The sequence below is a fragment of the Peromyscus leucopus genome, chromosome 10 (assembly GCF_004664715.2).
Source record: "Peromyscus leucopus breed LL Stock chromosome 10, UCI_PerLeu_2.1, whole genome shotgun sequence".
Taxonomy (NCBI): domain Eukaryota; kingdom Metazoa; phylum Chordata; class Mammalia; order Rodentia; family Cricetidae; genus Peromyscus; species Peromyscus leucopus.
In genome coordinates this window covers 940,457-964,818 of record NC_051071.1, presented here as the reverse complement: position 1 = coordinate 964,818, position 24,362 = coordinate 940,457, and the positions used below count along the sequence as shown (strand labels likewise).

Genomic DNA, 24,362 nt, shown 5'->3' with positions numbered 1-24,362 from the left:
TGCTGCACTGACAGATTTAAGATCTTGGGCTTTGCTGGGTCGTGGGGGCACATGCCTTTAATCCCAGCACTTGGGAACCAGAGGCAGTTAAGTCTCTGAGTTTAAAGCCTACCTGGTCTCCAGAAAGAGTTCCAGCATGCCCAAGGCTACACAGAGATACCCTGCCTCAAAAAAACAAAATGAAAAAACAAAACAAAAAAATCTTGGGCCTTATTTCAGCAACATACAGAATCCTTTCTAGAAGGCTCCTAATCACACAGAATCTGGCAACAGCTGCCCAGATGTCCACAGGACAAAATCAGGACTAGTACCTGGTGGTGAAAATACAAACAGCCACAGTCCCTTACTGTCTCTGGCTGCAAGACTGTAACAGGGGCCATCTGGCCCACGAAGCCAAGTGTGACAAGCCTGCTCTAGCAGAAATCCCAGGGGGCTGAAATGACCAACATTAGGGCCACCAGGGCCAGCACCCCACCAAGGAAGAGTCCTCAGGCATGCTTCTGGTTTGCATGCTCACCCAGCACCTACTGTCAAACAGTCCTTAGAAGAAGGATGCTGCCAGTTCAGGACTTCCACAGGCTATGCATGAGTCTTACCAGAAGGTCTGTTTAGCCGTCTGGATGACGTTTGCTGACATCTCCACGTCTATGTAATCATAGTGCAGGGCGCCTGGGTCTGTTGATGACCCCGTCTCAGCCAGTAAGATGCCAATCCATCTGCCCATGTCTTCAGAAGATGATGCCTGCCACGGGGAAGAAAGCATGATTCTTTTAACCAAAGACAGAGATGTGTGACAGGAAGAGAAAGAAGCCCCAAGTGTGGCCGAGAAAAGAGCCACATGCATGGCCTGAGTGAGAGGACTGGCCTTGTGTTCACACTAGCCCTAGAGCTAGAGGTTATAGGAAAATTATGGAAGGAACTAAAAGTCTGAGCTACCAAGGTGCCTCCCCATTATCCGAGAGAGGGCACCCAACTGGAAGACTTAGAGATTCACAGGCATCTGAGCCACAATGCGTTGTCACAAACTCTGCTAAGGGTCTGGCCTCGGAAACATGAGGGTGCTCTCCCTCCCCCACAGCTCCCAGATGTCCTGGCTACAGCTGGTGTGGTCTGAGAGGCTGAGCATGTTTCTCTTATCAAGAGACTATTTAAAAGAACAAGAAGGCGACTTACCATGTCCACTGCATCTCTGCAGGAGTAACACTATTCTGTGGTTCTCACCGGCTCTGTATGTTTTTAAGACACGTGGGGGTGCTAGACCTTATGACCTCTTTAATGTATTTCTCAGACTACCTTTAAAATTGTAAGCTGTCCTTGTGAGTGCTTTAGAGACTCCATTACCTTTTAAGATGGTATTTGAAAATTTTAACTAATTTGATTTAAAGAGGTTGGAGAGAGTTTTGTATAAAAATATAGTTTTTATAAATAGAGACTGATCTCTAAGGTAAGCTGTTTGGGGAGGTTTAGGTGGTGCAGCCTGAATGGAGGAACTATGTTACTGGGGACAGGCTTAGAAAGAAAAGAGCCTCATAAACTTCCTGTTTGGAGAAGGATGTGAGCTCACAGTTTCCTGCTCCAATGGCGATGTCTGCTGCTTGCTGCCATCCCTCCCCCCACATGATGGGCTCTTGCTGCTCTGGAACCCTAAACCCAAACATATTCTTTCTTCTCTCAGTTGCCTTGGTCATGGCATTTTATCATAGCAATAGAGAAGTAACTAATAGTGTCGAGATGAATCACGTCATTAGTGAGACACATGACAGCAAGCACCTCCCTACAGGTCACACCATTCGGTGACACCACTTCCATCGGCTCCTGCTAAGGGTGCCAGGATAGCCCAGCGTCAGGAGGGGAAGGTACACTCCAAAGGAAGGATCTTCTATAGTCTATCCGGCCCATGCCCTGGGGAGTATCAGCAGCATGAGCTGGATGGAGAGACTGGGAGATTTGGGGGATAAACAGCCACAGGGTTTTCAGATATCCATCAGGCACTAGGACCATGCTGCCATAATTGGGAAATTCAGATTAAGACCTAGGCATCCCTTCTTGCCATCATTGTGGTTCTAGCAAAGCAGTGGCCCTTACTTTTGTTTTTATTTTTTCCAAACACGCATTGAATTATTTAAGAGTAGAGGGGGGGGGGATCCACAAAAGAGTGTGGAAATCTGTGTGTTGGGACATTAGGAAACACCACAGTGGGAAAGGACATGTGGCCCTTCTTTACACTGGTTCTGTAATTCCCCAAAAATGTGAGGAAACACAGGCAACAGCCTTCAGCCTGCATTGCTGGTCCACTGCATGACCCATCAGTAAGGTGTGTGTGTGTGTGTGTGTGTGTGTGTGTGTGTGTGTGTGTGTGTGTGTGTGTGACTCGAATGGCTTTTTTGTGTGTGGTTTTGGGGATGGAACCCAGGGCCTCGAATGTGCTAGACAAGTGAGCTATATCCCTAGCCCTGTGTGTGAGCCTTAAGTCACCTCAGCCCCACAGCCCTGTGTGTGAGCACTAAGTCACCTCAGCCCCACAGCCCTGTGTGTGAGCACTAAGTCACCTCAGCCCCACAGTCCTGTGTGTGAGCACTAAGTCACCTCAGGCCGGTAAGAAACAGCTGCTGACTTGGGAAGATGCCAGTTAAACAAGTTCTTGGTGTTCTTCAGGAGAATGAATGCATTCTCCACCACCCTGGAGGAGCATGCACCTGCTAGGGCTGCAGGTGTTCTGGAAGCTATGGAACTTTCTGCTCTTCATGGACTCAGCATTAAGGACACCTGCAGAGGTATCTCCCACCCACCCCACCCTGAGCTCCTCTTCTTGTCCGGACACCCAGTCCAGTTCTCATCCTCCTGTGCCAGCCCCTGCCTCTTCTTCCCTGGGGCCTCTGGCATCTGCTGCTGAAGCTTCCCCTGAGACCTGCATCTGCTCTGAGGACAGCTCCCTCCAAGGTCTCAGCTGTCATTACTCAAAGGTCTCAGACCACATGGAGGTTTGCAAAGGACTCTGACTCTAGCCTATTGCTGGTTTTCACGGGCAGGTAAGAGGCCAAGAGGAACACCAGACTTGGCTGTTGTCAGCAGGGGTAGACACAGCATCCCAGACCTGGACTACTGTAGGCCTTCTGGGACGTGGGTTGCTGCACAGCAGCCACCAGGGGGCGCCGTCATCATCACTGGGGCCTTCAGGGACCAGTGAGCTCTGAAGGGAGAACGCAGGTCCTGGTCTAACAAAAACTAAACCTACTGTGAAAGCAATTGTGGAAATAAGCACCCACATTTTGAAACTCCAGATCTCACTGACTGCTTGACTGGACACCTTGACCCCGGTCAGAGCCCCACACCACAGCCATTTAAGATTTGGCTCTGCATCTGGTGGACAGTTTGCATGTCAGCCCACTGTCTACCACAGTGTCACTTCTGCTGTCCTTGCGGCATGAACACATTGACATGTACCCTGGAAAACCAACAGTCTTGACATCTGCGGATAGATGGTGTGTGTGTGTGTGTGTGTGTGTGTGTGTGTGTGTGTGTGTGTCATACTCATAATAAGGATACTCAAAATAAGAGAAGGAAATAGGAAAAATAAGTCTGGATTAATGGCAGGTAGAAAATAACAAGACGGAGGATTGGCGAATTAGTCCTTCAAAGGCAGCCAAGCAGCCAGGTGGTGGTGGCGCACGCCTTTAATCCCAACACTGGGGAGGCAGAGGCAGGCAGATCTTTGAGTTTGAGGCCAGCCTGGGCTACAGAGCAAATTCCAGGACAGCCAAGGCTACAGGCCTACACAGCGAAACCCTGCCTTGAAAAAGAAGAAAGAAGGAAGAGGAGAGGGGGAGGAGGAGGAAGAGGAGGAGGAACAGCAGCAGCAGCCACAGCTTGGGAAGCTGAAGGTACTCCTGCTCCTGTGTTGTGCAGCTCACTGACCCTGCCACAGGGTACCAGGGACCCTAAAATGCCTTTTCAACTAGAAAACAGCTAGAGAGCTTTCCAAAAGACAAGTGAAGGAAAGTCCCCATGTGCCCCAGTGCCCCATGTGCTTAGAAGAAGTATTTTATTTAATGGAGATTTTTCAACAAGCTATTGCCTGGGCACTTTGAGAAAGTGACCCATTATTTGGAGCTGGGCATTTAACTCTGGCAAACAAAGTTGTCATGCGCAGTACCCTAGGCAGCCTGTGCAGTCCCTGACTCTCCAAAGGAGATACCCAGAAGATAGCTCAAAACAGGATGGGCCAAGGGAGGGAAGGGGCTGGATCAAAGTCAGATTCTGCAGGGAGCTGGGGTCTTCTGCAAAGGACCTAATCGCGGCGTTGTTGACAGCATGTGCACGCCTCTCTGGACAGGGGCCCCAGGGAATCCCATACCTCTAGCACGGCCACTTCCTGTCCATTGCGAAGCAGCCGGAAGGTCAGTGGGTGCTTAGAATCCAAGCCCGGAATCACCTCGCAGCCACGAAGAGGGATGGAGACGATGTGGGTCTTCAGGTCAGCCCTGTCCTTGTGGAAAATGAGCTTGCTGTCCTTCACTCTGCACCAGCGCTCCCGCCAGCGGCTGTTGGAGAGCACGTTTAGGTACCCTGTAAGGAGAGGGGAGCACAGCTCAGCCTCCTGAGCAAGCCAAGGGACAAGCGAGGTCTCCCCAGGCCCCTTGTCTGTGGTCTCTTGCAGGCCAGGGAAGTGCCATGCGTGAAACACGTGCTCACACCCCGGGTTTGAAATGTCAACAAAGAGAGAAGAGCCACTGATACACAGCTAACTCTCCACAGGACCCAGAGGCTTTCCACTGGGGCAGAAGCCGTTTTATGGCGTAAGAACCAGTTTCAGCCACTTGCTGCTTACATGGAAACCTGGAACCCACCCTGAGACAGCGACCGTGGGTGTGGAGTGTGTAGAAGGCCGTGGGGACTGGCAGCTGCCTGCACGTAACAGAAGAGGAATCGCATGCAAAACAGATCTAACTGCAAACACCGTGAGCAGGGCATGGAAGACGGAGAAAGAAAAGTGTCTGAAGATGAAAATCCTCCAGGAAGTGGGAGGCTCGGGGAGTGGTGAGCTCTCCAGCGCTGGATGTGTTCCAGCAAGTGACGGAACGTGGCTGGTATGAGCTCCCCACCCACAGGCCCGAGGCCTCCTCCTGGTCTCTATGTTCCATCCCCACATGTGGAGGCGAGGGCTTCATCTCATGGGGAGACGAACGCAGATGAAACCTGACTGCCTGAGTCTGGGTCCGTGTGATGGTGTTCCTGGTGCATCTCTCATGATACTGTATCTTCAGTGTGTCACACAGAGGTGAGATGTCACGCGTGACAAAATTACAGGGAGAATTATCCCCTAACAGAGAAAAATCCTCAAACACACGGAAATGACAGTTTGGGACTATCATAAACACAACGCACACTTGTCTAGAAATACTGAGGCATGAGCTGGAGCTTCCGTGGTGGCTGTGGCAGCTGCGGCCGTTGTGGCTACTATGGCCTCCAACTGTTCCACACTGCAGATCCCACCACTCAGAGGTTAGAAGAGGGCTAGACAGTGGGAAGGGGCGAGCAGCAGGTGAAGGGAAGGCGGTGAAGAAGGCCGAGTGTCACTTTACATGTATGCTCACATACTCAGGGCCCAGGCAGAGTTTTGTACATCTCTGGTGAATATTTTCAAGGTACTACTCCATGAATACTCACATCTGCGAAGTGTAGGGCCTCGTCTAGGTGTGGGTCGCCTGTACCCACACACCCTAAAGTCTACCTCTTGATGAACAAAAACTGCCATTTGCCGTGACAGTCAAGAAATCTGTGAGGTCACAGACACAGGGACAGAAGCCTGTGGGCTCTGGAACAGGGGACTTGGTGCTCTCTTGTGTTCAGGCAGCTTTTAAACTTGGTCCCCAAGGGCCACCTGGGAAGGCGGAGGCACCCTCAGGTGCGGGGAGCCCTACCAGAGGCCACAGTCAGACCCGATGCCTATATGAAAGCAGAGGAGGTGGATAAGGAAGGTTATTCCTAGCACGGCTCAGGCCTCACCGGATCTTCACTCTGTAGAGCACCGTAGTTACATCATGCTGCTCTTTTAAAGGCTTTTCATGTGTGGATAGAATCATTCTGGTTTGATACTATTTTAAAAGGAAAGGCCTGCTTTAAAATGCAGTCAGATGAACATCTTAGTGTTGTGACCACCACCTACAGGCCTCAGTCATGCTGAAAGCCACATGCTGGACTTCTGAGTAGATGTCACCTGTGTCAACAGAGCCTGAGTGTTTTCGGAGCACAAGTCCACAAACAGGATGGCGGGAAGCCCTCGGGTAACTTGATATACTCCGTAGGCAAGGCTCACACGCACAGCGACTGTTTAACCACTGTTAAAGAGCCACCCTCCCTGGGAGTGACAGCACACGCCTGTGATCCCAGCATGCAGCAGTGAGGGGCAGGGAGGATCAAGAGTTCAAGGCCAGCCTGGACTATATAATAAGACCCTGTCTCAACAATAAAAACTGACCAGTGTGGGAATACATGAATATATTTTCAGCACTCAGGAGGTAGATGTAGGAGGACATGAGTTCAAGATCAACCTGGAGACCCTACTTTAAAAAAAAAAAAAAGGCACTGAACTCTACGTCATCATGGGAGTCATGGAGCTGCCAGGTAGGAAAAGGATATGTCTTGTGAAGGTCTGCAGAACCAGCAACTGAGCTGCCCTTAGCAGGGTCTAGGCAAGGAGTAGAAGATATAGAGGCACAGGACCTTCAGTGACCAAACTGTAGAGAGCCTCAGACACCAGACCAGGCAGATAGCCTCAGACACCAGGCCAGGCAGATAGCCTCCGGCACTAAAGCGGGCAGGTGGCCTCAGCCAGCAGACTGGGCAGAAGGTACTAGGGCATTGTGTCAGTAGTGAGACGAGTGAGAGACTAATGCACACCTGGAGAACTTAGCGGCGACACCCCTGAACTGCCCATGACTCTGGTTTAGGGCTCACAGGCAGCTGCTTACCCACGTGCACACAGCTGTCTCTGGACACCGCCCACCATCTGAACAGACAGCAGCGCTGGCTCTTCCATGCCCTCTCTCCAGACAGAATCTGGCCACGGTCACCAGATGCCGTAGCTTGCCCAACATTTTAGCCACGGAGGAATGATTGCATGAGACAGGTCCTCCCTTAATTTAGACCATGACTTCATGGGACATTACCATATTTAATGCATTCTTGGGATTTAGGTTTCAAAGAGAGAGAGAAAGCAAGTTTCCCTGGATAACAGGCCTGGCCTACGTAAACAGAAAGCTCTTAGACATGTCCATGGTTCTGTGTTTGTCAACTGGCCTCGGTGGTACCCCACTTTCTCAAAAAGGGGGCTCCCAACTTTTTGTTTTCTTGGGGGAGGGAACACAGAGATGAGCGAGGCCAGGCAGAGAATGCCAGAGCTCCCCAGGCAGGGATCTGGAGTCAAAGGGTAGGTCCCACTCTTGGTACCAACACCCTCTACCTTGCTGAGGGGGATCAGCCAGGTCTGCGAGCTGAAGCAGACATCTGCCAGCAGAGGGTGCCAGAGTGCAGGACTGGACTCTGGACAGGCAGAGGAGAGGGGCTTCGGGGAACTGTATCCCACGCTTTACATAAACAGCTACACAAGGGTTTTGTTGTTTTGATTTGACTAGTTTTATTTTTTGTGTTTTGTGTGATTTTGTTTTGTTTTTGTTTTTGGTTTTGGTTTTTGAAAACAGGGTTTCCCTGGCTGTTCTAGAACTCACTCTGTAGACCAGGCTGGTCTCAAACTCATTGAGATCCACCTACCTCTGCCATCTTAGTGCTGGGATTAAAGGCGTGCCCCACCAATGCCCAGCTTGATTGGTTTTTGCTTGCTTGTTTTGTTTTAAATCTCACTCGTATTATAGTAAGGTGCTAACATATCTTAAAAACTGGGTGATTCCAGTTTAATATTTTGAGATTCTTTCCACTCCAAATTCTACAGAAAGAAAGGCAAGAATAAACAAGGCTTCGTTAGAATTACAAAGCTAACTTTACAGGCCCGAGACTCTACACGTTTTTCTCCTGACCCTGGGCAGGGCTGGTGTGTGGATGTGTTTGTTGACTTTAAGGCATGGCAGGTGAAGAATGGACAGCCACAGGAACGTAGGCACTCAGTGCTTGCACAGCTCCTCTTCCACTCCCACAGAAACCAAGGACCTGCCGGAGCCCATGTCCCAGACAAGCAACCTGAATCTCCAAAGCAGTGACTCGGCTACCATGTGCTGGGCCCCATGCTGGGTGATGGGGACCCAGCAGAGCAGTGTCATACTCTAGTAATGCAATGGGAGGCTTGGACAAGACTGAGATCCTAGGTGTGTAGCAAGTGAAGGTCTCTAAGTTTGTGCCCAGGATGGCGTGACTAGTGTAAGGTGCCTGTGGTAGGTGGTGGTGGTGGGGAGTTGACAGAAAGGAGAACTGGAAGGAGGGCGCACTTCCATAAAGTAACAAGAACCCCAGGACTACATCAGCCCATGGAAGGCCTGATGACAGCCACCTTGGGTGTGGAGTCTTGGTGCATCTCTGGGGTACATTACCTGGAGGGCTATGGGAAAAGCTGCCCAAACCAACACTAATGCATTCCTCAAAGACCTCTCAGGAGGACAGAGACAGAACCTAGGGCAGCCTAGCTGCATCTGCAGGTCTGCTCCTCAGCTCCTGAAAGCCCTGAAAGGGCACCCAGGAAGGCACAGCACCCCATCCACCATAGCCAGACTGCAGTGCTCAGACAAGCACCAAGCTCAGCTCAGTAACTCCAGGGAGTCTCTTCTGACTGCTCAGCTGCTCTGCCCTTCTGGCCCATCAGCTTAGTGCTGTCTCCCGGCAGCTGCAGGGGCTCAGCTTGGCAGGGTCAGTCCCCCGGGCCTGAGTCCAGCTCCTTTCCTCTGCCCAGAGCCCTGCAGCTGCACTGACGGGCTGAAAATGCCCATTGTTCCCTGGTCCCCTAGAGACACTTCCCCTTACTCCTGCTCTGGCAAAGAGCTGCTTGGCAGTTTCAGATTTGTGTGGCAGAGGCCAGAGCTGTGTGGGGCAGCTGCCTCGGGCCCCTGCTCTCGGGATCACCCACACTCTCAAGGAAGTGCCCAGCATAGAGATGAGCCACTGTGTGAGAGCGCCAGCGCCAGCAGAGCAGCTTATGGGGAGGCCTGCAAGGCTGTGCTCTTCTGATAAGGAAATGCAGGCGAGGACATGAGTTACAGGGAGTCAGGAAATGTCTGTAGGGGGTAGGGGTCACCCATTCTGCCTTCACGGAGCTCCGAGACTCAGAGGGAGTCACACCCCTCCCTGAGCATCAGTGTTCTCTTTTGCCAGAGGAGGCTCCAGACTTCACCTTCACTTGCCTGCCTTGTTAATGCGCAACCATTCCTCCTAAAAGCATTTTTTTTTAAACCTCTAGTCGGGCCTTTAATCCAGCACTCAGGAGACAGAGGCAGTCAAATCTCCGTGAGTTCAAGGCCAGCCTGGTTTACATAGTGAAACCATGTCTGAAAAAAATTAATTTCTATTTCCTCCACTGACCTAGAACTGTTGAAAAAAAAAAAAAAACAGAAGCAAAACTCGCTTTAACTCCTGACTTTAGTCATCACAGGGGCTGATGGCCAAACAGGGAGAGGGACTATGTCCCTAAGAGCTCTAGGAAGATGGACGTTGGCCAGGAGCAGTGTGGCAGGGTCCCCAGACCTCCCCAGTTCTGTTCGCAGTTCTGTTCGGTTGGCTTTACTGCAGCCAAATTCTCTCCTCAGGGAAGGGACTGTGATGTGGAAACCATCATCACCAGCTGCCCTGATTCTGTCCTTCTGTCCCCAACAGCCACTTGATGAGAGGGGGAGTCTGGGCTGCACCGGGCTCCTGGTGCCTACAGAGGTCATGATTCTTCCCTGATTCAACCCCCAAGGAGGGTGCTCAATGGGGGCAGAGGGGACTGTAAACAGAGTGACTCGGAATGAGGGAATTGTGTGTTCACACCAATGGGAAGTGGAGTCTGCAACAGCGATCCACAAGGACAGTTACAGCCCTTTCTTGTTTTCACTTCTGTTTTTCCGATAGAGGGTCTTACTACACAGCCCTGCCTGGTTAGTATTCACTACATAGCCCAGGCTAGCCTTATTGGCAGCAACCCTCTAGCTTCTGCCTCCTTGGTACTAGGATTACAGGAATGTATCCCCATGCCAGGCTCCATTCTTGATTTTTTTTTTTAAAAGAAAGGAAAGGCCTGGTGGTAGAACACCAGCCTAGAACATCTCTAGTACTGTAAAACAAAACAAAATCAAAAGACAAACAGCTCTCTTTCCACTTATGAAGTTTTCCTCCTCAAAAGAACTCGGGAGTTCTCCTGCGTATGGTAACGGGGCTATTACAGTATGATGTCGAGTCCACTCTCATGGAGGCTGTCCCCAGCGGCCTGGCCACAGCCTAACTTAGGAGCTATAACAGCACCCTCCACCTCTTTGCTTTCCCACGGTGTCACTGCTGGCTGTTACACATGCATTCCTCTGGTTTGTTTCCTTTCTTTATCCCCTAGCCCAGAGGCCATGGTGGGCAGGGCTGGCTTGGTTGCTGCTAGAGACCACATGCTTTACCCAATCCCTGAAAAAGCAGCCCCCACCCCCGGAAAAAAAAAAAAGGACAGAAGACAAACTGTGGGATGGACAGCTGTCTCTGGATCTAGAAGTTTGATGCAAAGGAGACTTGGTGCTAGAGCTTTGGCTTGGCTTGTACCTGTATCTGGAAATGCTGGAGTGGAACTGGGGAGGTGTCATCATGCAATAGAGAACATTGTTTTTTAACCTTGAAAGAACCGGGAAGAGCATTGCATACCCCTGAAGATTCTTCCACTACTAAAACCTGAAAGTGCTTTCCACAGTTCAGACGGCCCCAGAGCACACCCGGGGGCAGTCTGTTGCTCCGATGCTGGCACGTGGCAGGGTCTTACCACAGGTAGGCACGTCTTCCTCCGCTGACGATGTCTGCTCATCTGTGGATGGCTTCTTCTTCCCCAGACCAATGATCTTGGTGATTTTCTTCCCGGTGACCTTGGACACAGTTCCCTTGCCATCTGACTTGGGGGTTTTCTTCCTCTTCACTGTCAACACAAAAGTGTGTCTTAACCATTCATGTCGAGTGGGAAAATCACAGCATTAATCACCAGGCCATTCTTCCCCCGCAAACTGTTACTCATCATGCACATGAACATCTGTGATGAACCAGCTGTGGGTCCAGATGTTGGGGTCACAGAAGGGTATGGCTGTACCCAGAAAGCCTATACTCCAGGGAAGACCAGCTATGGCATGTACACATGTGCATACAGACACATGTGCATTATCAGACACACATGATGTGCTGAAGGCAACAAAGGATGGCAAATAATGGCAAGAACCATGTGAAGATAGGAATGACGGGAGAGTAGCTGAGTGGTCAGAGCCTGCCCTGGCTGACTGCTCAGACATAAGGAATGAATTCTGTCTGTCCCAGAGGGAGCAACGCCCAGGTAGGAAGATAGGTTAATACATTCCATCAGTGTGGGGAAGATGGAGGTGCCCAGGAAACCAAGGGAAGCTGGTGCCATTGCAGCAGCAGGCTGGCTGACAAGGGGCAGGTCTTCAAGGAGGAAAGGAAGTGGGTCCTCATTAGGGGTCTCTGTCCATTTTGGACACTACTCTAAGCGTCCCTGTCCAGAGCTCTCAGATCAGAGGCCTACCTTTCAGACTATCATCTCTCATTTGGCCAGGACAGTGATGACTAGAAACTGTCAATATATAAATCTAGACACACTTTGCATAAAAAGAATTTTTGGCTTTCCCAATAAGACCAGAAGACCTGGAAACCCTGGACTCACACATGCATCATCTTGATGCAGAGTCCATGCAGGTGATCACAGCTCCAAGTGCTGCCATAGGGCAGTTCTCACCCCTCCACACTATGCCACGGGGGGAGGTTGACTGCCAACCGGTGTCCTGCATGTGCTCCTACTCAGCCATGTGTACCCCCTCTCCTACCCTCAGATTTCAGCCGTGAACCCAGGGACGAGGCTCAGAGAAGTGAGGATGGATGTGTAAGGACACACTTGGACCTGAGGGACTTGATCCTTCCATCTTAGTCTCTTAAGGGTGCCATGTACTACAGCCAGGGTGCAAGGCCCTTCCCCAAGGGTCTCCGCCAGTGGGACACAGCCTCACTTGGGGTGCACTTCTGCATCAAGACCAATACAATATCACCTCACTCCCTACATACTTCTAGTACAACCCTTTAGGCAACACAAAGCCTTTTGGAATGCAACAGGTAGCCAGGCTCCATTCTCCCTTTTCAGAAACAACTAAACCCCAGCCCATCACATGAATTATTTCAGAGATGGTACATCCAGAGACATGTGACACACTGTGGAATAATTCTCCAACCCCTCCTCTAAACACACATGCTCACTCACAAATGCCTTTTCAATCCTCTCTGGTGATGAGGAGGAAACGCTCCCCATTTCTACTTCTACCTGTCCCCCACCCCAATAAGATCAGTGGGTGAATTCCTGCCTCCCTCTGATGTAAAGGCAAGTAGCAGTGTCTGAGGAAAGAGCTGCTATACTGTGGCTAAAAGATGAAGCCATGAAGAATTTGAGGACAGACAACATTCTATACTGAATGTTCCTGCCTTAGCCCCACAATTCTGACCCCAAGAGTGGCTGTATTTGGAGATGGGAGTCCTAATAAAGAAGGTTACATGAGGCCATGTGGTGTGGATGACTGATCCAAAAAGTAGTGCCCTTTTATAGACTTCACAGAACACGTGAAGACACAAGCCGGAAAGAAAGGCCCCCAGGGACCAGCCCTAACCGTGGCCTTGATCTGCAGCCTCTGCTGTTTGCACCCCAGCCTGCAGCTTGTGTTTTTAGAACACAGACATTTTTGACTTATTTTAAATAAACTAGGTTAAGGCCTCCTGAGATCTTAAGGGAAATACCACTGAGAATGTCTGTGCACCCCCTTTTCCATGCTCTTAGACACACATTTACTTACTGAGTACTGAGAACCTATCCAAAGCCTCGGTGGGAAGACCCAGCACTTCCTCCTCTACCAGACAGAAGCCCAGGGCAAGAGATCTGGGTCATTTCTCCTTCAGTCCAGCCAAGCCACAGGGGGCGGGAGTGACAGTGTTTGGCTCCATCAGTGACTTGCCAGGAACCCAGAGATGAGCTTCATTGCCTCCTAGTCCCAGCTAGCTGGAGGTGAGGAGACCGGTCCCTGAGGTAGGCCTCCCCCTCAGGCAGCAGGACTCCGAGATAGTAGGATTCAGAGTCTCAGCATAAGTGAGCCCAGCTCCTGCCAGCAAAGTACTTGCTGGACTCCAGACCCTAAGGCAGAGAATAATCACATCCTAGGTCATCCTTGGAAGAAAGGTCCCTATGTGGGGACATGACGGGAAAGCCATCAAGGACACTTTGAGGCTATTCAGTGGGAAAGGGGCAGGATGTAGCACATTACCAACTTCAGAAGGCGATAGAGAACTCTCAACTCAGTGAGGTTACATAGCAGAACGGTGGAAGGGTTCAAAGAGCAGAGATGGCCAAGACCAGTGTCCTCATGACGGAGACAGAAAGAGAACGTTCATATTTCAGTGTGTAAATGACAAAGCTAGGCAGGCCCACTTTCTCCTACAGCAATGGAAATGAAAGGGTTTTCTGTAGTCTAGGGGTAGGGTGTGTGTGTGTGTGTGTGTGTGTGTGTGTGTGTGTGTGTGTGTGTGTGACATCATCAGACCCTGGGTTCAACAGGTCCACCCACAGACGCCCCATTGAGGACTCTGTCTGAAAGGCACAGAGCACTGGGTGTGGGCAGCACAGTTTCTACAGTCTAGGACTTCCATCGTCTTTCCCCACATCTGCTTTAGGACAGTCACTGACTCCCCAGGGTTCATCCTGAAAGATGAAATGGGCATCTCAGAGAGCTATAGCTTTGGTTGCTGCCTTCTCTGGTGAGACCATAGTGTGGAGGTGCCCAGGCTTCCTTTCTGTGACCACCACAAGATCCATCACAGAAGGGCCAAGCTAAGGAAAGCTCGGCCCCCATTTCTCCAATCAAAGTAGAGAGCAGTAAGGACCAAGAAGAAGACAAGGGAACTTGGGGCGCATCTGGACCGTGAGGTTCCTTTGTGATCTTCGACCAGCACCTATAACACACCAGGCAGTGTCACACGAAAGGAACATGTGTGAGCCAGGTCACCAGCCCATTCCCAAACACATAAAGCTGTCCTTGTTCAAAAGGAATAGGAGGGGTTAGCGAAGAGACCACTTGGCAGTTAAGAGCATGTACTTCTCTTACAGAGGACCTGAGTTCAGATCTCAGCACTGATGTCAGGGGCCTTGCCTCTAACCCCAGAGATCCAAAGACGTCTTCTGGCCTCCACGGGCACCTGCACACACATGTGCACATACTCTCATATAAATAACAAATAGCTTTCTTTTTACAGAGTGAAGAGGAGATTCCTAGGGACGTGAACATCCAACAGACACATTACTCCATAGATCCTAGTCACACAGGTTCCCAGAGGCTTGGGGACATGACCCAGCTGTTGTACCTCAGCAGTGAAACAGTAACCTGGTGGGTGGCACCTCTGAAGTCCCAGCTTGGGAGGCTAAGGCTGGAAGGATGTTTGAGTCCATGAGGCTGAGATCAACCTGTCCAAGGAGACTATCTCACGACAAGAAGAACAAACCGAAAAGAAAGATATGAGCCACATAGCAAAACAGGAGCTGCAGGGCAATCCTGCCTCAGAGAAAAAGGTAAAGACAGCTTCCCAGGCTGAGCTCTTCATTACACAGAACATGGCTGGTAGGAGCTTCCACTCAAGAGCAGTTCTGGGCAAAGGGCAAGACTAAAATTATATGTGGACCAGACTGCATTAGAAAACCACAACGAAGAAACAGACAGTGTGACCTTCCGGAGTGAACTGTCCCACTGTCTGGGCTTCAGAGTCCTCAGGGCTGGGACAGTTGCTGCTGCTGCAGGACATGACTCATTCCCAGGTAGGAACGCTCATCACATATGAGCTGCACAGATGAGGGCCCAGGCACCCTGAGTAAGCTCTCAGGTCCATGTGGAGCTCTCTCCACACACCCTCAAGTCCTACCCCTCACTCCAGTGCATACTCAGAATAAAGTGTTCAGCCTCACAGATGGGGGGCAATCTTTAGGAAACAGATATTTTATAAATGGCTTACAAGAAGAGTATGTGAAGAGCCTCCAAAAGCTCAAAAAGAAACAACCCCATAGGAATATGGGCAAAGGGTCTGTGGAGACATCTTTCTAGGGAGATATATAGGCAACAAGAATGTTAAAGTGCTCACCACTGGGGAGGCTAGAGCTGCACACCACCACACACCTATGCAATACCAGGTAAAGACCGCAGGCCAGACAGGGGCAGCAAGCCCACGAGAACATGTGGGCTTGCAACCCCACTTCTAGATAGGTCCTTAGGGATGCAAATTCCCACCGGGGAGTCAGAATGTCCCCACCGTCCCCACATGCCAGGCCTGTGTGGTGCCAGAATGTCCTCACAGTTTCCATATGTCCTGTCTGGGATTCAGAATGTCCCCACAAGTCCCCACATGTTCTACCTGAAAGTCAGAATGTCTCCACAGTCCAGTGTGTCCCATCTGGGAGTCAGAATGTCCCTAGAGTCACTGCGTGTCCTGAGATCAGTCAGTGGGTGATGAGCAGAATTCATCTCCACAGGGAAGGCTGCGCAGCAGCTCTCACACTGTGGATCAAGGTGCGTTGAGATATGAGGAAGGGACCCCCAAGAGATGGTACACCTTGGATCCCAAGTGAAGGAAGGAAACAGCAGCAGCTGCCAGGGGTGGGAGGGGGCAGAGGTGACAGAGAGGAGTGCAAAGGAACACTGGGGTGACAGAAATGCTCTCTTGATTGTGCGGATGGTTACTTGCTGGAGGTATATATTAAAGCTCAAAGAAGGGTTAAGTCACAGCTGTCGTGTTTTACTGAATGTCATCTATATTGCTATAAAGTCAAGTTTAAACAAAAGGCACATCCCCTGCACATCCAGGTTCACAGCGGGTCTGCTCTCAAGAGCCGAGGGTCAGAAGCACCACAAGTGCCACTGGTAGACGAATGGACGGCAAGATGCAGTCCATATAACAGAATGTTATTCAGTCTTGAAAAGGAAGGAAAGGCTCACACTCACTATAATACAGATGAGCCTTGAGGACACTGTACTGGATGAAATAAGGCAGCTGTAAATGGGGAAGTACCACAGGATTCCACTTGAGTGAGGTCTCAGTGTGTGGAATCCACAGAAATGGAAAGCAGAATGGTGATTTGTGGGGCTAGGGAAGGGATGAGGGGCTTGGGTTTCATGGAAACAAGGTTTTGATTTATGAAGACAGAAAGTTCCAGACATGGACACAGGTGATGGCTACACAGCACTCTGTGTGTTTAATGTCCACGGGACACTTTAAAATGGTGGGAAATTATAAATTCTGTGGTATCTGTATTTTCCATGGTTTGACAATAATTGAGATGCAGGTAGGACAAGAGAGGAAGGTTCTGGGCTGTTGCAAATCCTGTGTTCTCAGGGAACAGAAGGGTGGTGATGCCTACATGGCTGAGGCACGGTGCCTTCCCACACAGTCTCACTACAACTGGTTTTTTGAGCTCAGCTATTCTTGGCATGTGTGTTAGAATCTCACCTTGTTCTTTTCCATTGCACGTGGTGACTCCATTTTCCACAGCACCTTCTCCATCGGAGCTGGGCCTCTCTGAAGACAATTTCTATAAGGACACAAGGATCACGTTATTCCCACAGTGGTCATGCAGACCTGGTGAGGTCTGATGGAAAGTGAAGCATTATCTCTGAACACTTTGCAGACGGCACACCAGCACAGACCTACTGAGCACTGCAAGTGTGCACTGCATTCAGACCTCATTTCAGAGCTATGAATGAACCAGGCCACTCACTCCTTTAAGTCCACACCATCATCCTTCATTGGTAATAAACAAGCCACAGGGTCTGTGAGATGATTCCTTGGGGCTCAGTCCAAAGCAGGCACTGAAAACGGACAGGGGCAGAACTGCAGACGTGCCTACCGAAGGGCTGCAGTTCTCTCAGAGTGTTATTAAAACCAGTAATTACGAATGAAAGGATGGAGGTCTAAGGGGGCAGACATGAGGGATGATACCCTGGCTAACCAACACACTGCACACATGTACAATTCATCTGCACAGAAAATAAAAACCATCAGCAAAACAAAAGGCTTCCTGGGAGCTGACATCTCTCACCTTCTCCAGTTCTGCCTTGTTCACGGGGGCACTGGCACTGGGTGGTGGGGAGCACTCTGGATCCACAGGACCGCTGCAGCCACTGTAGGCCTCTTTGATCACCTGTGGGAATGAGACACAGTCTGAGCCTGCCCAGAGGCAAGGGTGCCCAGGCGATGCGTTGAGTCCTGTGTGGGCAGGCAGGGGAACCTGAGGGGTCAACAGCACCTGGTGTTTGAACTCACATGGACTTGACTTTGTTCACTCATTTGCTCTCCAAATCACCTGTCCAGTCCTACACTGGGAAATGGCAGGAAAAAATACTCCAGGTCCTCTCTGGAAGTTCTCTCCCACAGCACTGGGATGTCATCATAAGCAATGAGGGTCATCCAAAAAGTGAGGGACTGGGAAGGTTCTCAGCATTTAAGAGCATGTACCTGTCAGGTAGCTCACAACTACCTGTAATTCCAGCTGCAGGGGATTCGACACCCTTCTGGCCTCCTTGGGTGCCTACACTCACGTACACATACACATAATTAAAAATAAAAATAAATCTTTTTTTTTTTTTTTTAAAAAAGAAGGTGATGTCTGACAAACTAAAGAACTACCAGAACAAAGCATGATCCTTTCACAAGAAGGTGTCAACTACCTTAGAGCAAGAGGATTTGGGGGCTGTCCCAGGATGACACACAAGCTGTGAGTATCACAAGGCTCTGGCCATGTGAACTGACAGAAAAGCTCCTGGGCAGAGTGAACAGCAGTTCAAAGGCTCTGCAGGAGGTGACATGTGTTTAAGGAGCCTGAGTGTCGGGGAGTAGGGAATGGGTGGTGGGTGTAGGGGTCCAGTCCTATGTCCCCTTCGGGCCCGGGAGGAGACGGAACCTGATCAGTGGAAGGAGAGATGGGAGGATCACAGTGTGAGGAGGGGCTCCACAGCCAGGGTGGACGGCTCTGCAGTCTGCCTTTCACCTCAGCAGAATAATGAACTGTTCGGAGCCTGAACCGCCTCCTCCTCTAAGGAGCATAAATGTTCGAGATGCTTCTATTCTTCCAAATTCATGTTAAAAATTAAACTCCGAAGCAGCAGCCTTGGAATGGAGGGGGTGGTTTAGAAGGCAGCAGAGTCAGGGGAGCTGAGCCTCTATGAAGGGCTCAGACCTCAGAGAAGAGCTTCCATGCTTCTGGTACAGGGGACACACAACTGAGAACCATCTATGAAGCAGAGCACAGGCCCCCACCAGTCTCCCACCCCTAGAACTGTGAGAGACAAATTTCTGATTATGGATGACCGATGTGAAGCATCTTGTTAAAGCAACAGGAATGGACTAAGGCCCTGTGACACTACCTTAAATTGTCTCTTTGACACAATGTGGAGTTGCCAGGGAAGGAAGTCTCAAGGAGGGATCGTCTAGACCAGGGGGACCTGTCTAGCCAGATTGTTCTGATTCCATTGATAGAAGTGGGATGGCCCACCCACGGTGGGCGACACCATTCTTTAAATTTGTGTTCTAGACTTGTAAGTGCAGAGAGGCCTGAGCACAAGCGAGCACGCCATTCATTGCTCGCTGCTCTTGGCTGTGGGTGTGATGTGACTGTCTACTTCAGGCTGCCTTAACTTGCCTGCAATGAAGGAATGTGGGCTGCAATCCATCCTTTCTCCCCTAAGTTGCTTCTATCATCAATAAAGACACCACTTCTACAGACCAAGTCCCTCAGACAACGCCAGAACACAGCGCGTGCGGATTGTTGAAGGAATTACACAGGAGGGAAAGAAAACCAGTGTAGGGAACGTGGGTGAGCACGGTGAGGAACTGAGAAGAGGGAAGAGAGAAGGGCAGTGACGTCACAGGGGCAGTGACGTCACAGGGGCGGTGACGTCACAGGGGCGGTGACGTCACAGGGGCGGTGACGTCACGGGGCGGTGACATCACAGGGGCAGTGACAGGACAGGGGCAGTGACATCACAGGGACAGTGACAGCACAGGGGCAGTGACATCATAGGGGCAGTGACATCACAGGGACAGTGACAGCACAGGGGCAGTGACATCACAGGGGCAGTGACAGCACATGGGGCAGTGACATCACAGGGGCAGTGACACCACAGGGACAGTGACATCACAGGGGCAGTGACAGCACAGGGGCAGTGACATCACAGGGGCAGTGACAGCACAGGGGCAGTGACATCACAGGGGCAGTGACACCACAGGGACAGTGACATCACAGGGGCAGTGACAGCACAGGGGCAGTGACATCACAGGGGCAGTGACAGCACAGGGGCAGTGACATCACAGGGGCAGTGACAGCACAGGGGCAGTGACAGGACAGGGACAGGGACATCACAGGGACAGTGACATCACAGGGCAGTGACATCACAGGGGCAGTGAGGCTGCAGAGGTGGCAGTGAGGATGCACAGGTGACAGTGAGGATGCACAGGTGACAGTGAGGATGCAGAGGGGACAGTGAGGCTGCAGAGGGGACAGTGAGGATGCAGAGGTGGCAGTGAGGCTGCAGAGGGGACAGTGAGGCTGCAGAGGGGACAGTGAGGCTGCAGAGGGGACAGTGAGACTGCAGAGGTGGGGTGGGGATGAGGCATGCAGGCATTGCCTGAGAAAGCAGCGGCCATTTCTGGTCTGGGCACTTGTGGTCTGGGCACACATGCCTGTATTTCTATCCTCAGCATTGGGGTGACAGGAAAGACATACAGGGGGTGTGGGCGATAAGCCTGGATCCAGAGGCACATCCCAGTCAGAGGTCAAAATAAGTAGAGTTGCAAGCAAAAAGATGGTCCTCCCAGCCACATAGTGGTGCACTCCCCAGGAAGAGAGCAGCCAGGGAACAGAGGGGGAAGACCAAGCATGCTCTTCCCCTTCTATCCTGCACTTAAGGGTAGTTAAAGGAGAGAAACTGGGTGCTGGTTGGTGGTGGTACACACCTTTAATCCCAGCACTTGGGAGGCAGAGGCAAGTGATCTCTGTGAGTTCAAGGCCAGGATGGTCTACAAAGGGAGTTCTAGGTCAGCCAGGGCTACATAGAGAGATCCTGTCTCCAAAAACCAAAAATGAATGAATGAATGAAGAGTAACTGGATGTTCAAGCATGATGGGATAGGAAGGCAGGAAGCAAGCAAGAGGATTGGCCTTAGGAGCAAGGAGAAGGAAGGAGGGAAGGAGGGAAGTAGAGAATGGACAGCAGCCAGGTATCCCGGGTCTCTCTAGGGCAGTGGTTCTCAACCACAGGTCATGACCCCTTTGGGGGATCACATATCAGATATTTATATTATGAATTACAACAGTAGCAAAATTACAGATTGAAGCAGCAATGAAAGTAGTTTTGTGGTTGGGGATCAACACAACCAGAGGAACTGTATTAAAGGGTCGCAGATCAGGAAGGTTGAGAACCGCTGGCCTAGGGGAAGCAGAGGGCAGGGGAGGGGGCTCCTCCCCCCTCTCTGTCAGGAGGAACTGAGCACAGAGCAGGTGGGGGCTCAGGAAAGCTGGTCACACAGGGGGCTGAGAAAACTATCTGATTCTACTCCCCCGGTGAATCAGGGGGACGGAACACCAGTCACCAGCCGTGTGGCCTTGGGGGAAAGAAAGAACTCATCCCAAACCTCCATTTCCTCACTAGCAAAGGACGGAACTGAGAAGCCCCATCTTGCAGGACGGCATCCAGCATGGACACTTTCACAGGTGGCAGCCTCGGTGACACCAGTGCTGTCACTAGTGTGAGCAGTCTTCTGACTCATGCTGAGAGCTCAGACTGTGACCCTGAGCTACAGAGGCAGGAACTGCCGGACTACGGGTCACCGTCCCAGCATAAGTGGCTTCTCGGCCACCCCCTGCATGTCACTGGGTTCATGAGGTCCAGTGGTATGAAGTCCAGTGCACGTGGGGCTCACACCCCTCATCTCTGCAGTCAGCAGGTGGCTCTTTTAGAATTCCCTTGTTCGTCTGGGGACTAAGATGCCTTGGGACTCAAACCCAGACTCCTGGGCAAACAGAAACACGATGTCCCCAGTCTGCAAAGTGGCCGGCAAAGCAGCTTCACAGCCAGCCCCGTCCCTGTCGCTTCGCTGGGATCTGACCCAAGCACCAGCAGGACTGGGGTCTGTTCCCAGCCACTCTGCCACTCGGCTTTCCCAGGAGAAAACAGAATGCCCACACTTAAGATGGGAAGAAAATGGGGGAAGAGGCCAACGCCTCACTGCAAGACTCTCCTCCCATGACTTCTGGGGGAAAAGCCTGTGGGGACCCTCCACCCAGGGACCTCGCCTTCCCCAGGCAACAAAAGGGGGGAGGATCAGCTTTCCTCACCCGGAAACTAGGCCCCTGGCTCCCTTTTCAGGTTCCCCTTCCTTCTGCCCCAGGCAGTGACTAAATCTTCAAGTGACAGGCATGTCTGCATTAAGGACAAGACTATCCTTTCTCTGGAGAGGAACATACTGGAAGGGGTAAGTTCTGAGCTCTACGGTTCAAGTCTAGCCCCGCTCTGCCACTCACCACCTGAGCAAGGCCTTGCCTTTTACTAAGCCTTACTCTCTTTAGCTAAATCTCACGAAGCAACAGCCAAAGGAAAGGCTACGGGGGGCATCCCTGCGGTGGGCATCCCCATGGTGGGCATCCCTGTGGTGGGCATCCCCGTGGTGGGCATCCCCGTGATGGGCATCCCTGCGGTGGGCATCCCCATGATGGGCATCCCTGAGGTGGGCATCCCTGTGGTGGGCAGCTGAGAAGTGTCCCACCCAGCACTTCTGTAACCAGTCCTCCAGTAACCCCAGCTTGTAATTGAAGCTTTAACTAAGGAAATTGGCTGCAATTACAAACAACCCTGAACTTGATGAGTTCTTCGTTCTCACCAAAGCCTGCACTCCAGAGGCTGCAGAGGCATGGTCCGGCAAAGCTACGTTGTCTTCCTTTCTCTTTGGTTTTCCCTGCCCACAGGAGAAGCATGTGGTAGCACATTTCACCTATTCCTACCAGTCCTGGTGGAGACAGGAGCTATGTGTTTGCGTATGTGTCTGCCTGTCTGTGTGCACGTGTGTCTGTTTGTGTGGCTCTGTGTGGCTCAAAATGGTCTGTTTGTGTAATTGTGCTGGTCTGACACTATGTTTGCCTGTCTATGTGACTTTGTATGTGTGCCTGTCTGTGGAACTCTCTGCATGCCTGTGGGCCTGTGTGACTGTGTGTGCTGCCCCTGGAGGAGCTGTGCAGTCTTTCGACTCAGTACTGCTCATCCTCCAGACGGCAGCCTCCTCTCTCTTCCAGGGATCCTGCTCCAGTCACCTGCTGTAGGCTGAGTCTTACATGTCTCCGGAGACCACATGCTGAAGCTTGATCATCAGCCTGGGACTTGATTGGGAAGTGATGAAACCTTACAAGATGGAGCCTAGCAGGAGGAAATTTGGTCACTAACTTGAAGGGGATAGAGTGCCCTCACCTCTACCCACTGCTCCCTTCCTAACTGCCCCAAAGTAAGCAGCTTCCTCTACCATTGGCTCCAGCCATGACTGTTGACTCTGCCATAAGCCTGAAAGCAGTGGAGCCAACTGACCATGGACTGAAACACTGAGCCAAAAATAAACTTGCCCTCCTTCAAAGGGTTTCACTCAGGCATTTTGTCACAGTAGCAGAAAACTGACTGAAACACGCCCCCAGGTCTGCACACATACACATTTGCCCAGAGGATCTGTTGATCCATTAGAACAAGCTCACTGTATCTGTCTTATATACAGTTTCTATGCACGGACAGATGCCCGTAGCAGCAACTTTATTTTTTTTAAGACAGGTCCTCACTTATGTATGTTGGCTGTTCTGGAACTCACTATGCAGACTAAGCTAGCCTTGAACTCACAGAGATCCGCCTGCCTCTGCCTCCTGAGTGCTGGGATTAAAGGTGTGCACTACTATGTCTAGCAGCAACAACTTTGAAGGTCTTATTATTAAAAGGGAAACTTTGCAATAAGAAAAAACTAGACGGATTTTCTATAAATATTTTTTAACTGAACCAATAAAAAACATGGAAAGAATAGAGACTGTCACTAAAGTGAAAGCCGTGCAGCAAAGTCCACTAGTCCTTTGCCCTCATGTCAAGAATCGCAAAAGCACAGAGAAAGAGCCAGCTGGCATATACACACTTCAGCCTCTTCTTTCCAGACCAAGCCAAGCTCTCCAGAGAGAGGCAACGACACCTGGCTATCAAAGCTGGTTCCTGACAACCTCTTCCCAAGCATCCATGAGTCTACCTCACACAGTGGAAATACTGCCACACTTGCTTCGCCCATGACTCATTTCTCTCTCGACTAGAACTCAGTCCCTTGTGGAGTGCAGCCATTGGTTGCACGGTGCTGGGATGGGCATGCGGCACCCAGAGAGACCCAGACATCCACCTGGGGCAGGCCAAGAGCACAGAAGGAACCTTGGTGTGAGACTCTGTCTTTCCCTAGTCTCAAGACCAACCTGTCCAGAACACAGAGAAAGCACCTGAGAGAAGGTGAACACAGCTGGCCTTGTTCCCACCAGTGGGAGAAGTCAAGCTGCTTCATTCACTGTCCTCTGCATCTCCCAAAGGCACCTGTGGGGTCCCCTCCAAAATGATAAACAGAGGCTCTGCCACTCAGGGTACTTAGAGACCTCTTAGCTATGTCTATGCAGAGTAGTATGAGAAGTTCAACATGTACTTAAGAGAATGGGATTCAAATTGAAAAATCACAACTCCTCCACACAACAAAATACTCTGTGGTATTTTTGTTTGCTTTTAACTGAAGCCCTCCACCCCAGAAACACAACCTCTGCACATTTTTATGGAAACCCGATCATGCTGCTTCTGGGAATGCTGGCTCTTGTCTTATGTTTGACCTCTGCACAGAGGCTCCTGTCTGCAGCTTCTGCACACACACGTACATTTATGTGGATACACACACACACACACACACACACACACACAGGCTTCTGGCAAGCCTATGGATGATGGATGTAACAGGCAGATAGGACACGTGGTTCTGGTGATGCTTCCTGCAGAAGGATCAACATCACGTGCCGATCAAATGCTGCCTTGTGTTTATCATACTTTGTAAGGGCAAGGATTTTTTAATTGTTAT

General features: G+C 50.9%; 1 protein-coding gene across 4 annotated transcripts in view; it reads right to left on the bottom strand.

The window, feature by feature from the left end:
* Positions 1–24,362, bottom strand: part of Afap1 (actin filament associated protein 1) — a 116,865-nt gene that overhangs the window by 25,106 nt on the left and 67,397 nt on the right. For all 4 annotated transcript variants that reach the window (XM_028882323.2, XM_037208875.1, XM_037208877.1 and 1 more), the window contains exons 7-11: positions 17,288–17,389; positions 16,699–16,780; positions 10,937–11,086; positions 4,355–4,566; positions 597–742 (exon numbers count right to left, since the gene is read on the bottom strand). In XM_028882323.2, coding sequence (XP_028738156.1) covers positions 597–742; positions 4,355–4,566; positions 10,937–11,086; positions 16,699–16,780; positions 17,288–17,389 — 692 coding nt within the window. The remainder of the gene's footprint in view (positions 1–596; positions 743–4,354; positions 4,567–10,936; positions 11,087–16,698; positions 16,781–17,287; positions 17,390–24,362) is intronic.